Genomic DNA, 18,466 nt, shown 5'->3' on the forward strand with positions numbered 1-18,466 from the left:
TTTTAAAGTCAGAGCTGTAAATAGATCTGATCAATGGCTGAGGGAGGGCATGGGATCTTGCCACCCCAAAACAGGATTATGTATGAGAGATTTCAGCAACAGCAAGACAAGACTCCAGATCCTCAATTGCCACACCCAAACACATCCCACTCTCAGTGATAGGCTATTTACATAACACTACTACTATATTGGTTACTTTCAGAATCCTGGTAGGCTATTGTTCTTGTGCTCCAAGCTCAGCCAGTCTCTGGGGAGATTCAATCAGGAATTATTCGATCCCAATACAGAACAAGAAATGTCATAATCACTGTAAGAGTCCCATACTTTCGGTTTGGTTTTGAAGCAAAGGGATTTGTGTATTTGGCACACTTCCTTAGTACATAGGCCTATTTAATGATCTATAACAGGAATAACTCAGGGTTTAGAAGCAGTTAAGATGTCCAGAGGTGCCTGTGAGGTGTTGGCAGAGTGTAAATATGCAGTAAAACAGAGCACAAGCTGTTTAAAGAATAAAGTCAGTTTATTAAGAAGAGAACAAATTTTGTAAGAAAGAGGAGAGAGAAAGAAAGCTGTCTAGCTAGGAAGAGGTCAGTAACGAAGAAATCTCAGCAGGAGTAGGAAAACCCCCAACTAAGCCAATCTGGAGACAGAAAGGAGAGTATTTGGAAAATAGTAGGAAGTCCCTAATCTTACTATGCTAACTAGTTGTCCCCTCTACTGCCCCCTGCAGGATGTTCTTGTCAATTTCTTTATCAATGCACAATAGACCTTGCATATTCCAACATGAGGAATAATTACATATCTTCTGAATAAGAATTATTCTGTGTTGCTCATAATTTTGATTTCACTTTTCCCAAGCTGCTTAGGAAATTGAACCCATAGTTCTTTATTTACATACCGTTTTCTTTTCCTGCACTGAATTTGTCCTGTAAAATGTAAGCATTTTTAACATTATTTGTGTCAATAAATCAGCATTATGGATAAATGACATACACTGTACATATAAATAGCCTATACATTGCATTTAAAAACATATTGCATACATACACAATACAAACAAATCGGCAAAACCAACAGTGAAAAGTGGGGAACTGAAACCACTGGTCAATACTTATTTTTATGTATTTATTTACAGAATTTGTATCCCACCTTTCTGCCCTATAAGGGCTACCAAGGTGTCTAACAATTTAAAACATACATGATAAAATTACATTATAAAACCATGACAATAAATCCCCCTCCCAAACACATATCATTAAAACAATTTAAAAACAGAGTTAAAATATAGAAGGAGGGATCATTGAGGAAATGTCAAATAAAACAAAAAAGTCTTCACTCACTGGTGGAATATGGCAACAGAAGAAGACCGAGAAATCTCCCTGGGGAGAGAGTTCCAGACATTTGGTCCCATGACCAAGAATGCCTTCTCCTGGTTTACCACCTGCCCAATCTCAGAAAGTGGGGGCACCCAAAGCAGGGCCTCCGAAGATGACGAAAATGAATAGGCAGATTCATAAGGGATTAGGTGGTCCTTCAGGTAGATTGGTCCCAATCTGTATAGGGTCCCAAACTATAATTGTAAGGAAATATGAAAATAAATGAAGTAGGAAATATTAGTTTTTCATTTTGTCCCTTATTCTAAAATAATAGTTCCCCAAATCATAGAATCACAGAGTTGGAAGTGGCTATACAGGCCATCTAGTCCAACCCCCTGCTCAATGCACGATCAGCCTATAGCATCCCTGGCACGTGTTTGTCCAGATGCTGCTTAAAGACTGCCAGGGAGGGGGAGCTCACCACCTCTCCTAGGTAGCTGATTCCACTGTTGCACAATTCGTACTGTAAAAAGGTTTTTCCTAATATCCAGTCGGTGACTTCCCAGACTTAATTTAAACTCATGATTGTGAGTCCTATCCTCTGGTGCCAACAGGAATAGCTTCCTGTCCTCCTTCAAGTGACAGCCCTTCAAATATTTAAAGAGAGCAATCATGTCCCCCCTTAAACTCCTCTTCTCCAGACTGAACATTCACAGGTTCCTCAACCTTTCCTCATAGGGCTTGGTCTCCAGGCCCCCAATCATCCTTGTTGCTCTCCTCTGTACCCGCTCCATTCTGTCCACATCCTTTTTGAAGTAAGGTCTCCAGAACTGTACACAATACTCCAAATGCGGCCTGACCAATGCCGTGTACAGCAGGACTATGACATCTTGTGATTTGGATGTTATGTCTCTGTTGATACACCCCAAGATCGCATTAGCCTTTTTTAAATCACCACATCACACTGGTTGCTCTTATCTAACTTACAGTCCATCCGTACCCCAAGATCTTGTTCACACACACTGCTACCCAGAAGTGTATCACCCATCCAGTATGTGTGTTCTTCATTTTTGTTACCTAGATGTAGAACTTAGCACTTTTCCTTGTTAAATTGCATTTTTTTCATACCTGCCCACTTTCCATCATGTTCAGATATTGTTAATTCTATCTCTATCTTCTGGTGTGTTTGCTGCTCCTCTCAATTTGGTGTCATCTGCAAATTTAATGAATAGCCCCTCCACACCCTCATCCAGATAATTCATAAAAATATTGAAAAGTACTGGGCCCAGAACCCTGTGACACCCCACTGGATACCTCCCTCCATTCAGATGAAATGCCATTGACAGCTACTCTTTGAGTGCAGTTCTCCAACCAGTTCCCTATCCACCTAAGTATTCTAGAGTCCAATCCACAGTCCTTTAGTTTACCCATCAGAACATCATGGGAAACCCTGTCAAAAGCTGTACTGAAAACCAGGTAAACAACATCAACAGTATTCCCTTGAGGTTGGTCTGGCAGGACCTGTGTGGGACGAATCTGTGCTGACTTCCCCGGAGCACCAAGTTGTCCTTTAGATACTCGCAGATCGATCCCTTTAAAATCTGCTCCAGTATCTTCCCTGGGACAGAGGTCAGACTGACTGGCCTGTCGTTTCCTGGGTCATCCCTCCTCCCTGTTTTGAAAATTAGGATAACATCTGCCCTCCTCCAGTCTTGTGGCACATCTCCTGTCCTCGAAGAGGTCTGGAAGCTCTCTAGAAAGTTATTTGAGCACTCTTGCATAGCATCTGGCCCTGGGGATTTCTACTCATTCAGTGCAGCCAGGTGCTTCTCAACTACCTCTCTGTCCATGTCAACCAGCAGCCTTGCCTGCTACCATCTCTAGATGAGCCTGTTCTCTTCTTCAGGGGAAAAACTGAGGCAAAATAGGCATTCAGCCTTTCTGCTTTCTCTCTGTCCTCTGTCAAAGTTTCTCCATTTTCACCTGACAGTGGGCCCATCCCCTCATTTATCTTGCGTTTGCTCCACACACATCTGAAGAAGATTTTCTTCTTGTAGAGAGCCTCTCTGACCAGCTTTAGCTCACTTTGAGCTTTGACCTCTCTGATGGCTGACCTACAAATGAGACCCTGCCAGCCATGTCCATGCCCCCTACTATACACTCTCTATACCCTTTTATCTCAAATGCTTTCAGTCAGAATATAATTACTCCAGTGTGAAAGCAAGGCACTCTGCATATGTTCAAGTGTGCTCTCATAACTGTTGTTCTGGGGCTGAAAGAAAAAACCCAACAAATCTGTTTCCCATTCTGACAAGTTCCAACTGAGCACTGATTCAGTGCAGCATCAAGTGATAACCTGCATGAACCCAGGCCCATAGCTACAGTGGGACATCTTGGGGCTAGGCCCCCTGACTTATTGGGAAGGCCCCACTTCCTATCCAGCCCTGGGTCACCGAGTGGCAGAAGCTGTGGGGAAGGAACCCAGTATTCCTACAAAGATGTCTGGTGTGAAGGGCCGGCTATGGTGGCCACACAGAGCCAGACAGCACCTCTCTATTTTCCCCAGAAAGTACTTGTTGCCAGCGGGCTGCGCTGCACTTTCTGGTGCAAGGGGCCAGCTATGGTGGAGCGAGAGGCCGCGGCAAGGAGGAGGAGGCTTGGTAGAGGCCCAGGTGGGGGAAACTGCAGAGCAGCTTGGGACGGGAGTAGGGGTGCCCCCCCCAAATGTAAATGCCCCCCGACTTAAAAAAACCTGGCTATGGGCCTGCATGAACCACCATGGAACAAATAACACAACCTTGAATGCTATGTTTAGTTTGGAGTCAAAGTCAGCTGTGAGACATCAAACACTGAGTAATGAAGAGGTGTATAGCAGGCATGTGTGAAGCAGAAATCAGACAAAGCCCTTCACAGGCTGTATGAAAAGGCAGCCCTCTCCTGAGAGCCAATGGCCATTCTGACCTGGAAGGGGAGACATTATTTCCCAAATATGGCAATCAAGTTACAGCCTTAAGTGTAGTAAAATCCATCCACTGAGTCTCCCCAAGGAAAGTCTAATGGAGTTCAAGTCCATGCTCCTGCTTAGTTGCGACTGGTCCCTGGTGCCCACAATGCTTTTATTTATCTGTTTGCGCATTTCTGTTTACATCCTACCTCTATCCCTTAGGATCAAGATAGTTTACAACATTTTACAATATAAAATAAACCGAATATAAAAATCTCACAACTTTGCTGAAATATTCTCGAGAGTTACTTTCATTTCCTGAGAGTGCCATAACTAGAAAGCTAGAAAGGAGCCAACAAGAACACATCGTTTTCCTATGCTGCCTCATCATCTTCAGTTGGTACGTCAATGTAGTTGGCAGTGCTAGCAGAACTTGGGCACTTAGGAATTTCAGGAGCAAGGGTACCTGGAAGAGGCATTAATGGGGTTTCTCTTTCCTCCTCAGCGGTTTGGCTGGAGGACCACAGGAATCCATTGTTGGGAAAGAGCTCCCACTATAGCCAGTTTTCCCTGCATACGTCAAGACAAAGGCAAAGGGTGTTTTAACTTCTTCCTCCCCAATATGAATTCTGAGGTTTCAACTGCATTTCCCTTTACTTTTCCAAGCTGCTCAGCACCTCCCTTTCAGTTTTGCTTGTTCTGTGGTTCACATGGGCTGAATTTCTTGTTATGTGATGATTACGCTGACATTTAAAGCACAGGAGAAGGGGCATAATCATACCTACTGTTCCCATCCCCAACATTAATGTTCCCTCTAAGCTGTGGAGTTTTGTGAGCAAAAATTCTACTTTGTGAGCTACTGGCATTGAAGCTGTGAGTGAGCCATTTGGCTGCTGTATACATTTGTTTGCTCTGGAGTCATCCCTTCCTGAGCTGGGACAAAAAATGTGTGAGCCGGAGGCTAAAAAACTGTGAGCTGGCTCACACTGACTCAGCTTAGAGGGAACACTGCCCAATGTCTGTACATAACTTCAGCTAAAAGCATGGAAGTTGAGGAAAAAGAGAGAAGGCCCGATCCTGGTTGCTTCTATCCACAGATCCACTAAATATATCTAAAGCCTTTGCTGTTTGTGCCTGTGTGTGAGGGCGACAGAAAAGCTTCTGATTATGTCTTGGTGAGCAGCTATTGTCCATAATATGGTGAATGGCTTTCCCAAAGCCACTGTTGCATGGAGAGTTCTTTGGCTGTATCTCAGGCTTTGGTTTATACGGAGTGCAAAGCCAGTGTTGCTAGACCTTGTTCAATGCATAGTATGACTCGCTGCTAAAAAAAAATCAGTTATGAACCAGGGTCATAGCAATCTTCAGCCTGCTCTCTGCAATGGGAAGCTTTAACTTGACAAGGAAAGAAATGTAATGCATGCATACTTATGACTGTTATACATGTGATGCATGCCTACCCCAAAGCACTCACATGCTGAGTTGTACATTCTTTGCCCCACAAAATAGGGGCAAAGAGATTGCATACTGCAGATGTAAATTAGGAATGTGCCATTGGAAACATAGTAACCAAGATCCATCCTGAATTATGTCCATTTATAGTAAGTGTGCCAATTAAATCAAAACACAGGTGATTCTGAAGTTCAGGAGTAGCCAGAAGCCTTCCGCTTTCATACTAATACTGGTGCCTTGCTGTCTGTTTTAATTTTTGTGGAAAGTGGAAAGGGCAGTGACAGGTGAGGAGTGATGCAGGCAGCAGGTTTGTGTCTGACAGAGACATGATTCATCTAGGAGTTAAAACAATGTTTCTGCCAAACCAAATTGTTACAGGGTTTATACCAGAGCGCCAGGGGCTGCGATTCAGTAGATAGAAGCCAGCTATGTGGACCCCTCTGTCCAATTAGTCTGATATTAAAGAATCCATCTATGAGAATATAAAGAGCCAAATCTGAATCTGAGGGTTGGGGTTTTGGGGGGAAGGGATCAGTATGCTCATCTCTAATGTACCTGCATAATGCCTGCATTGCATATGTCTCCTAAAGACAGTGAGAGCCACACTTATATGTTACTTTTTTCACTTGTTTTCCCATTTTCCCTTCAGCCATTTATTTCACCAGTTTTCCTGTTCTGCATGAAATATCTGTTCATGTGGAGCAGCAAAAGTGGTGAATTAACCCTCCTCTCAGTGCAGTTTTCCTGTGTGAAAATTGCCCTTCCTCCCCTGCAGCTGCATTCTGAGCCTATTTGGGCTCTCCTTTTTAAAAAGAAGTTCTCCACAGCTGCTCTGTAGTTGCAGGGAATGTGGGAAGACAAGTGTAAATAAGTGGTGGTGGTGGGGAAACCCTAAAGTATCATTTGGCTCTGAGAGATATAGCTTTCCCTCATAATGATGGGTGGAGGCATGGCCTTGAGAGGGACCATGACTCGTATCACATGCCTCAACATGTAGATTCAATCCCTGGCATCTCCAGTTAAAAGATTTCATGTGCTGTGGTGGGAAAGACCATTCTCTACCAGAGAGCATGGTGAGTTGCTGTTGGTGAGCATAAAACAATACTGAACTAGATGGAGCCATGATCTGACTTGGTTAATTCAGCTATATATATATATGTTCATATGTCCACACAGTTTCTTACCAGGAAACATGTGAACTTCCCCCATTCTGATCTTAAAACATCATCTCTGCTGAAAGAGAAGATGAAATACAAAGAGAGAATAAAGGGATGGAAAATGAATGTTCTTCTGGAGCACTGGAAGCAGTCTTAATGTCTCTGATTAATGGCACTCTTTGTCTTGATGATTACTCCCAAAGAAGTGATAAATAGCCATATTACCTGTCCATCAGCTTTTAGATGCCACAACTCTTCTAATACAGCTAATATTGTTCAGATCCTTTCCTGCATTCAGGAAGGAAACACCAGAGCATATTTGGAGATCTTATAGACAGAATGCAAAGCCAGAGTGAGAATCGTGGAAACGGCTGGATCACCAAATCAATAGATTCAAAGATGACGCATTTGTGTAGCTTTGTGCTGTTTAAACATTTGCGCAGGGAGTCTACCCAGCTGGAGTGTTATTGACAACCACAAATCAATGCTAATTTTTGATCCTTTTCAACCTACACCAACCTCTTGACCCTCCTTCCACCACTGGGGCTCTTCAAGTAGTCAAAGACAATCACAGGAAAAGATATAAACTTGTCAGGGTATTGAAGGCTGGATAGTTTTGACCATACCCATCAGCAGCACTGAAAGGTTTGTAGTCTTCTGGGATGCTGCTCCTTTTCACCTTCTCTGAAAAGAGAAGTTAATTGTTTCCAAAGTTTAAGCAACTCATCTTCATTAATTGGGGTGGGTAGGATAGAAGAATACAGTCCGAAAGCACGAGACAGATTTATTTATTTATTTGATTTATAGCCCTCCCTCCCCTGTACAACAGGGCTCAGAGCGGGTCACAGCACTATTTATATAAACAATATTAATAATTTAGAATTATTAAAAGAACTCTTGCAGTACTACAGGCAACCAGTAAATTAGTACATAAAAAGGGAAGCATGACATGGTGCCCCTTATCCAAGGAAGACTAAATCGCATACAGAATGGTAAATAGAAAATAATCAACAGGGGAAGGGACGGGGGAAGGGAGGGAGGGAGGCTAGCCTCTATGGAAACCGTCACTGTCCTCCACCATAGACCTGGTGGAACATCTCTGTCTTACAGGCCCTATGGGACTGCATCAGATCCCGCAGGGCCCGGATCTCACTTGGCAGAGACTTCCACCAGGCTGGGACCAAGGCAGAAAAAGCCCTGGCTCTGGTTGAGAACAGCCGGTCTCTCTTTTATTCGGTCTCTCCTGCTCTAAGGGTATTATACAAAGAACATGCTGCAAATTATTCATCTTAGGGGTTTTTTATATATATCAGAAATTGAAAATGTGCACAAGCACAATAGTAATATACCATAGCTTGGGTTGCCTTGGGTTTCGGGGTTTATGCATGTATTCATTCAAGGTACAAGAGAAAGGGGGGGAAAGGATGTTTTGTTACATTTTCTTCATCCTTTTGAATAATTAGTCCTTGAAAGGTATGTTGGGATGTAATGCTGCATTAAGCCTAAGAGATAAGTTAGGTTATAGATTTAGATAAACTGTCAAGTTCTATGTGTATGGATTGTTAATACTCCTTTTGGAGTTGCATGGAGGTTTTCAGGGCCTGTAGAAGAAAGCACTGATAGGTAGAGAGCTAGCAGTTTTGGCAAAAGCTACTCTCAGAACTGTGGAAAAACCCAACATTATCTACCAAGGGCAATAATTCCCATATGTATGCAAAACTTCTAAGTGAAAAATGTGAAGCAAAAATGTGGTGTTTAGCAGGTGATAGGGAGAATGTGTAGATTCAGTGAGAAGAAAGTCTTGAGGCAAACACTGAAAGGAAATCAATGCATTATCACAAGAGTTAGCAGCCGATGTAATTTGAAGAAGCAATAAGAGAGGGGAAAGGATGGGTGTTAAGAAACCAGGAGCAGCTGCAGCTGGTGGACTAAGTAGGGTGTGGAACATGGAGAACTGAAGAGGAGACAGTGCTTCATAGATTGGCCCCCTTAGGTGATACTATATTCCACCTCTAAACTGATTGTTGGGATCTGCCTTTCACACCTCTTCAGAGGGGTCCAGAGATGAGGCCATCTAATGAATTTTCTTGCACTTACTTAGGACTCCAGTAGAGAATTATTGGAGCAAGCAGTGCAATCCTCTCGATAGCAGGCTTAGAAGAATTCATTTGGTAGCCTCAGTTCCTCTGAAATGCTGCTTTTGATTGTTCCATCTATATACACTGACATACAAATATAACTGAGGGTATTAGGGTGGTTTTTTTACATCTGATGATGCATATAATCCTGTGTTTGCCCTCATCTCCAAGGCTCTGTGTAATAGATCAAAAGCAGTCATTTAAATCTGAACGTCCACCCCCCATCTCTGCTACTAAACCTTTGGGAATAAATTGTAGGCTTTTAAAAGTTTGGTTGTCGAAACCTAATAGATAACTGTCTTCATAAAAACAGTTAATACAGACCGCATCAAATAGTAAAGCTAATTTTAATCGTATTTTGTGCCAGCATAATTCCTGACGCCAGATTTTTATGCCAAGCATGAACTTCAATTTGAGCTCCGTACTTTAACCCACAGTCCATAATTTTGCATTGGGCTGTACAAGTTCCCTTTAGCTATGGCAATTTGAATGCTTCCACTTTCAAGGATCTAAGCCATAAATGTTTATTAAAAGAATCTATAATGAAATCATTTTTGTTATTTTTTAATGGCTTCCTTGAGTATGTTGGATGACTGAATGCTGGTTGTTAATCATTAAGTACTCGTGGTACAAAAACTGTTTGATAGTATTGCCATCTAGGGGCTGAATGAAATTCTCCATACTGAAGTAAACTATAATTGAGCCATTATTAACAATACACATTTTTTCTTTCATATCCCACATGCTTTCCTCATTTCTTGTGGCAAAATATATATCTAAATATCCCCAAATAACTAATTTTAGAAAATAATTTGTTTGAGGTGATTTCTCACACATGTTAATCCTACTGTGCTTTTACCAAAGAAATGTTTTTAAAATGTGTAAAATAGGTTAAATTTCCCCCCTCTTATGTAGTGCACTTCATACTCCATGTGTACTTTAAAAAGTGGTTGATCATTTTGTGGTGCAATCACACACACATTGTGTGTGAGAGAGAGTGAGAGTGCAAACTTTTATTAATTTGAACTTTCATTAGAATGGCATTGGAGTCAATTAAGACCCCAATCTCCGTGAATTGGGGAGAACGTAATAGAGACCATAGAACTGATGACTCTAAATGTCCCAAACATGATTAAAACTGTCATTTAATGGCAGAGTGAAGCAATGTTAGTCATTTGGGACCATTTAAAAAAAATCAAAATAAGAAGATTTTAATGGGGAGACTGTGCAAGTGCCAGATGGTCTATTTGACCCCGTAGGAATTAACATGGAGGGTCATTAGATACCTCTGATGCCATCCCTGCATTGTAGTACAGTGGTAAACAATACACCCTAATACAATTTCATATTGATTACATTCTGTAATAGTCTGATCAAATACATCTCACTAGTTATACAAAACTATAACAAAATTGTTGTCTGACTGAAGTACTTCATTAATAAAGTGGTTTTTACAGGTACTGAGTGGGATAAACTCAGGTTTTTCTTAGTATGGATGACTGGAAATTCCTTGCAAATAGCTATACTTTCCCTCACCTTTTCATTATTAATCTCACCAGTGTTTGCCCTGTTCAACTGGGGGGGGGGGATAATTGTCATTGAAAAGTATATTTATAATCTGTAGTAGAAGCATGTTGAGTTTTAATATTCAGAATGGACATCGAATGCTGTACTATATTTATCTAAAAGGAAAACTCATTGTTGTGAGGAAATAACTATTTAAATATTTATCATCTAACTTTTAATATTTAAAAAAAGAAATTATTTTTCCCAGTGCAAAAAAATGTTTTTGAGTCTAGGACCTTAACAGATATTTAAATATTTAAAAGATTAGAAGTTCTGGCTTTTGGTCACTAAGTGCAAAACTGAGGAACTGACTTCTGACTTCTTTGCGTCATAGTGGAGACTGGATTAAGTATAACCCCTCCCCTCAAAATCCCCAATCCTCCAGATTTTGTTTAAATGGCTACAGTCAAATATGATGAAAAAATGATGAAACCTAATGGCACCAGAGTTATGTGCCACAATACAGCACAAAGGAAGAGATGTTATGCCCAGGTCTGTTATGTCCAGCTCTGGACTGTAATCAAAAAGGTCACATAACCAAAATACAGCTTGTGGATGAATACATTTTGTGTGTTAGGAAACAATTGTGCATTGGGAACTACGTTTTGTGTGGCTGGCGTATTAGTAGCTGGTATATGAGGTTTAATAAGGAGCTAGTGCTCGCTTCGGCAGCACATATACTAATAAGGAGCTAAAGACGATATCTTCCTTCCTTCCTTCCTTCCTTCCTTCCTTCCTTCCTTCCTGATAGAATTCAGGTTAGAAAAAAGTCCTGCTGTGTATGCTTGCAAGTTAGACACTGCATTGGCTGCTTGTGCCATGAGCAAAACCTTTCCCATGTCAGCTTATGTTCATGTCTGCGTCACGTTGTGCACCTTTTTTAAAGGTTATGCTTTCTCTCCCCTCCCTATTTTTGGAGGTCTGTGCACTGTTTACTTCAGCATAGGGTATGAGAACAGTCCATACAATAAAACTATACCATTGGCACTGTTTGTGGTAAGGGAAAGATTGTAATTTGGATGAGGAAAAGTAATGGAATCCTAATGAGAGATTTTGCTCTACCTTTTAAAGTTCCTCCTAAAGGTTTGGTTGTCCTGACCTGGATGGCCCAGGCTAGTACTTGGATGGAAGACCACCAAGGAAGTCCAGGGTTACTAAGCAGAGATAGGCAGCAGCAAACCACATCTGTTGATCTCTTGCCTTGAAAATCCATAGGGTCATCATAAGTTGGCTGCAACTTGACAGCACTTTCTACCATCAAATATTTGGTTGTACATACACTTAAGAAGAAAGGATTGTCTCTTGCTGGCCTGGTAATGTGAAGCTTTCAGGTACACTGCATAAAACAATCCACAGTAATTCCTGTGTTTACCTAAAAATGAAGAGAATGATCTGGAAACTTTCTGTATTGTAGCATTGCTGAGACTAAGCGGTATCACTCTGAACAGTGGCAGTTGTAGGAGGCCTCTGGAAGCTCCACGAAAAAGCAGACTATGGTTGGGATCTAGACTAGATGTTTCCGGGGCTTCAAGCACTTCAATCCATGAAATGTGATTTTCCTGTGTACCCCTTCCCACAAGCCTAAAATGCACCCCAAAATCCTTTTGCTGGGGAACTAGTGGGTGAGCCGGCCCTGTAGGGAGGCATTTCAGGCTGCTATGGGAGGGGTTACACCAGAAAATTGTAGTCTGTGGGCAGAAATCCTTGGCCTTCAGAAATGTTTGTCTGGATACAACTCTATTATGTGCAATAGATGAATTTATTTTTAAAAACCAAAGTTAAAGAAAATTTTATATATTTCTGCTGCAGGGGACAGTGCATCAAACTCACTTGTTTGGTTTGAAGCCATTTACAACCTACCACATTCATATTGTTGCTGTCAACAATGCTGGACAAGTTTCGAGTCCTTGGACTTCCGTGCGGACACTGGAAGCATCCCCGGGTGCTTTGAGCAACTTTACTGTGGAAAAGAAAGAGAATGGCAGGGCACTGTTACTTAAATGGGCAGAACCATCTAAGCCCAATGGCATCATTAAGGTAATCCAAATTATGGAATTATAGTTATAAAATAAATAAATAAATAAATATTTAATCAAGGTAGAACATTTGCACTGAATGCATGGTCATGAATTTGACTGTTCTTAATAATCTTTTGAAATATGTATAAGGATTTGTTTTAACATTCAAAGGGAGGTACAACTGGTCATGTTGGCAGTATCCCAGTGATAGGGAAGGGTCTCTCTCCTTCATACTCACTATAGGAAGCCACACATGTGAAATCCATGGCACATACAGTCCAAGCACTAGGGACCACTTATTTGTTAGAAACAGATATTTATCTGGTGGGTGGACTTTGAAAGAGCAATCTTGGGTTATATGGGAAGGGCTGCTGGAGCATGGAGACAGAGACAGGGTGGCAGGATTCACCTACCAGAAACTTAGCCGTGCAGCTTAGTCTCAGTTGTTCCCATTTTAAGGGAATGTGGAGGTTCGTTTCTAGCCTTTGTGGCTAACAGCCTACCAATGGGATTGGCCTGAGATGATCCACTTTTGAAGCAGTTTAGGTATGAACAGAGACCTTGACTCATGAGATTCACCCCCCTGGTCCCTGTTTCCTACTCTTTAACTCCATTTCCCTTCTCTTCTGGCAGTGCTTCCTGATCTTTGCCTCCCCCCCCCAATCTTCATGCTTGCCAGTTCTTTCTCCCCCACCATCTTTCAGCTTCATAGATTAAATGACCACTGACATCTCATGAGAATGTCACAGAATATTTCAGCATCTATTTTAAGTTGTTTAGGCAAACAATCAGTGATACTGTCTATGGTTGCCTAGGCTGCCAAAGATCTCATGAGGTAGTCTTGCAAGATCTCAGCACTTAAAGTATTTTATGTTAACTTCCTTGCCTCCCTCCCCCCTTTTTTGTGATAATTTAAAGATTTTTCTGAAAACATGGCTCTCCCAAGTTTGTAGACAAATTGTCCTAGTTAGTACCTGAGATGTGTATAGACAGGAACAGAACTTTACTCTCTGCTAAAGTGTACAGATGGGAACAGAACTAAAAAGAATCTGGAAGATTACCCCGATGAAGCTGCAGGTGAAACATGTAGGGGTTGTACAATCATTAAAGATTCTTTTCCTCTGCACCATTTGTCTTTTCATCTTCATCTAGTCAATATCTGGCCCCACTGTGTGGTTTTGTTTTTGTTTCTAAATCTGAACACTAGGGGCCTAGTTCAGAATTAGATGTAAGTTTAACTATTGTCAACCCTTGGCATGTGCTGTCCACTAATTTACTTAGGAGAAAATGAGATATGATGGGAGCATCCACATGTCCTCTATTCGTAAGGAAGTTAGGAGCTAGGTCTGTTTTTTGAAAAAGAATGTAGAGGTAAGGCCTGTCTACTTTCTTTAGAAGAAGAAGAAGAAGAAGAAGATATTGGATTTATACCTCGCCCTTCACTACCCAAGGGAGTCTCAAAGTGGCTTACAAATTCCTTTCCCTTCCCCTCCCCACAACAGACACCCTGTGAGGTGGGTGGGGCTGAGAGAGCTCTGACAGAAACTGCTCTTTTTTCAAGAACAGCTCTTATCAGAACTAATCTTCATCTAGTCAATATCTGGCCCCACTGTGTAGTTTTGTTTTTGTTTCTAAATCTGAACACTAGGGGCCTAGTTCAGAATTAGATGTAAGTTTAACTATTGTCAACCCTTGGCATGTGCTGTCCACTAATTTACTTAGGAGAAAATGAGATTTGATGGGAGCATCCACATGTCCTCTATTCGTAAGGAAGTTAGGAGCTAGGTCTGTTTTTGAAGAAGAATGTAGAGGTAAGGCCTGTCTTCTTTCCTTAGAAGAAGAAGATATTGGATTTATACCCCGCCCTTCACTACCCAAGGGAGTCTCAGAGTGGCTTACAAATTCCTTTCCCTTCCCCTCCCCACAACAGACACCCTGTGAGGTGGGTGGGGCTGAGAGAGCTCTGACAGAAACTGCTCTTTTTTCAAGAACAGCTCTTATCAGAACTATGGCTTGCCCAAGGTCATCCAGCCAGGTGCAAATGGAGGAGTGGGGAATCAAACCCAGTTCTCCCAGATTAGAGTCCGCACACTTAACCACTACACCAAACTGGTTTAGCCATGCCCTTATGAGAGTTTAATCCCAGCCAAACTGAGAGAATTCTCTTCTGTCACAGAACTGCAAATTGCATTATACACTGAGGAACTGAAACTTCACACCAGTTCAACCAATCTGTATCTGTAACTTCACTTCTAGAAGTTCAATATAGTACAGCTTGTATTGGGTCCTCCACTTAAAGAGATCAAAGAATTTCCACACCATCACCAAGTTCCTCACAACAGCCCTCTGGGAAAGACATAGGAGAAAGGAATTGGTCACCTTTTTTGGGGGGGGGTGTGCTATTATAACTAATTTGCCACCCCTTTACCAGCTGAATTTTATGGCTGGATGGACCCTGCAACCTGGTTTTCCAAACCAAGCCTCACTTCATCGCATTGAGTTTCCCCAATATGTGGGATCAATGAGACCATTGATTCTCATGTTTAAATTCAAAACACCATTTTAACATTTCTTGTGAGTGCAGAGAAGGTTATGGAACAAGTCGTTCTCACATGTTGAAAACAGCATGAAAACAATCAAATCAAATTCAGGCCACAGTCCATATATAAGCAACTAGTTTGTTGAGTCTCAATCAGCCAACAAAAACATGGGGTTTACTGAACCTTCGGTGCCAGGTTTGGTGAGTAGTGATAGGCTAATCAATACGTCCAGCCTACTACTGTTCCACTGGCAAGGTACAGATTCTAACATTATCTGGTTTATCTCCCCTTTCAGACCTACAATATTTTCAGTGATGATAACCTCGAATACAGTGGTTTGTCTCGCCAGTTCCTCTTCCGACGCCTTGAGCCATTCACTCTGTACACTCTGGTCCTTGAGGCTTGCACTGTAGCTGGCTGCACTCGCTCTACACCCCAGCCAATCTGGACAGATGAGGCCCCTCCTGCATCTCAAATGGCACCTATAATCCAGTCAGTTAATGCAACCAGCATTGAACTAAGCTGGTCTGACCCAATTAATTCAAATGGAAAAATAATACGCTATGAAGTTATTCACAGATGCACCAAAGAAGATGCTTCAGGGAACAATGCAACAATAGGAGAAGAGAAAATTGTTTTCACAGAATATAACACGGGGAGTAATTCATTTGTGTATAACATTCAGCATTTGCAGCCATGGACTAGATATGAATATAAAATACGTGCCTGGAATTCAGCAGGCTATACAGATAGCTCATGGTCTGCCGCAAAGACCAGTCAAGCTGCCCCGAAGGATTTGGCTGCACCAATCTTGCAATATATACCTGGAAGCCCTGACAAAATGTTGATTTTGTGGTCTCCCCCAGAGGAGCCCAATGGTATTCTGCAATCATATAGACTTCAGAAAAATGATGTTCCCTATCCATTTACCTTTGACGCCACTGTTTTCAACTATACTGATGAAGAGTTATTGCCATATTCAGTCTACCACTATGCAGTAACTGCTTGTACCTTGGGAGGCTGCTCCATCAGTGACCCAACAAGCATACGAACTCTAGAAGCAGCTCCAGCATTTGTGAACCCTCCCTGTCTGGAAGATATTGGTGCCACTCAAATTAACATGTCTTGGTCACCCCCTCAAATTCAAAATGGTGAGATCACCAAGTACATTTTAAAATTAAGTGGTGATGAGATCTATGTTGGGAAGAGTCTATTTAGAACAGTGTTTAATCTACAGCCTTACACAAAATATGACACCACACTGGTTGCTTGCACTAATGGAGGCTGCACAGCTAGTGAACCTCAGTCTGTATGGACAATGGAGGCCCCACCTCTTAATATAGAAGCCCCCAAGTTGCTAGTGACAGGTTCAGAGTCAATAGAAATCACATGGAAGGCTCCTGCCAATCCAAATGGTAAAATCCAAAGTTATGAACTGAGGAGAAATGACATGTTGGTTTATTCTGGTCTGGATACTCATTATCATGACTTTATGCTAACTCCAGGAATAGAATATAGCTATTCTGTTACTGCAAACAACAGTCAAGGCAGTGTAACCAGTGTAATAGCTAAAATTAGAACAAACCCCTCTGCACCATCTGGAATGTTACCTCCTAGACTGCAACCATGGTCCCCGGGGTTAATTTTGATCAACTGGGATCCTCCAGCAAAAGTCAATGGTGATATAAGCAATTATACAATCACTCTTCAGGACCCTATGGAACTGGCAAAGAAAACTGTTCATATGAACTCATCTCATGTGTCCTTTAGGAGAAGGTCTTACACTGCAGCAGAACTAAAACCCTGTCACAGGTAAGTTGTGAATGTGTACTTTAATGAGTAAATATCCTAAATTAATCTGATCCATGTGTACCATGGGATCAATAAGATGTTTCTATGCTCCAAACAGACAGGCTGGAATATCTGGTGTGACAATTCCCAAAGATTACACAAATATAAAAAGGATAATCTCCAGATTTACCAGTCAATCTGACATGGGTAAAGTCTATCCCACCTCGGATTTGATGTAACCTGCTCACCATTGTGGTTCAGGTCCCTCCTTAATACCTCATTCACTAGAAATTCCCTTATATTTTTTCCACACCATTTCCTTCCTTCTTCCTCAGAGAGGGTGAGGATATTAGTATAAAGCACTGCAGAGACAGGGAGGGGAAAGGGGCAAAGGGAACATAAAGAAAGAACTGGCTAGATCAGACAAGGTGTCAATCTTTTAAAGCAGTAGTGTTACCACAAGTGGCCTGTCTCAATATTGGGGGAAATCAGCTATGAGGCAGAGGAGGCCAGAAGGGTACAAGGGATCACACACCTATATATACCAAGGTCCTGTTCAGTATGAAGACTCCAGATTTAAAGATCCAATAGTTTTATTAGAAAATGTCCCTGCATACAATCACACTAAACAATCAAAATATATACGAAATCCAGAACTAAGAAATAAAGAGGTGATGATAGAGATGGGACAGTTATAGAGGTTATACTACCTATCCAGATGTGCAGATGAGACTGCAAATGGCCAGCATTTCACATGGAGAAAAAGGAGACCCAAAGTAAAGGCTTTGGGGTATAACCTATAATAGGTGCCTTTAGAGTGCACACCAAGGCGGGGTTTGCTCTCTATTTTCATAGGAATTCGAGGGGCAGTCTCCCTGGCAAGGGCTTGATGGGACTAATGACCATTGATGGTCTGACCAGGATAATTTAAATGGGTTTGATGACCATTGATGTTCTTACTGGGGTAGGTTGAATGGGTTCCCAGGCTTAGACAAAGGGGGAATGGGTCTCTGATAGAAGGCAGGAAGAGTCATTGATGAATTTAAAGTTTGATCAATTTGTCTCAATATCCTGAGGGAGGGGGCAGGAAGGACAGGTGTTGAGACAAAAGATTTCCGCATAGGTATCACATAAAAGGGGATCATGTGAGGGCATGGCAACAGAGAAGGTTTGCCAGATGGCTACTGAATGGCTAGGAAATGCAGATACTCTACCTGAAGAAACTTGTTGTCATTCTGTATGAATACCTTTGTTGGGTGGAGGGGGGTTAGAGATTGCATCCTTAGACTGAAACCCTTTGTAGAGCTTGACTAGCTCTTTGGCACAGGTCAAGAGTGTTCTCTTTAGCCTGGTTCTGTGGGTCTCTCAGAAGTGGGGCTGCCCCGCAAGTAAGGCAGTGCCTCTGAGCTACAGTAGTTAGCAAATGTACAAAAGGAACAGTCACCCTCTGGTATTTGCTTTTCAGTATCTAGTATTCACAGATGTGCTTCCCTGAACCTGGAGGTTCAATTTAATTGTTATAGCTAGCAATAGACATCCATGTA

General features: G+C 41.8%; 1 protein-coding gene across 1 annotated transcript in view; it reads left to right on the plus strand.

Annotated features, from left to right (window-relative positions):
- Positions 1–18,466, plus strand: part of USH2A (Usher syndrome 2A (autosomal recessive, mild)) — a gene marked incomplete at its 5' end in the record, with an annotated part of 716,575 nt that overhangs the window by 654,097 nt on the left and 44,012 nt on the right. The window contains 2 exon segments of the mRNA XM_015424093.1: positions 12,383–12,610; positions 15,427–16,943. Coding sequence (XP_015279579.1) covers positions 12,383–12,610; positions 15,427–16,943 — 1,745 coding nt within the window.

This window comes from Gekko japonicus, unplaced genomic scaffold, assembly GCF_001447785.1.
Source record: "Gekko japonicus isolate JY-2015 unplaced genomic scaffold, Gekko_japonicus_V1.1 scaffold810, whole genome shotgun sequence".
NCBI classification, from domain to species: Eukaryota; Metazoa; Chordata; class Lepidosauria; order Squamata; family Gekkonidae; genus Gekko; species Gekko japonicus.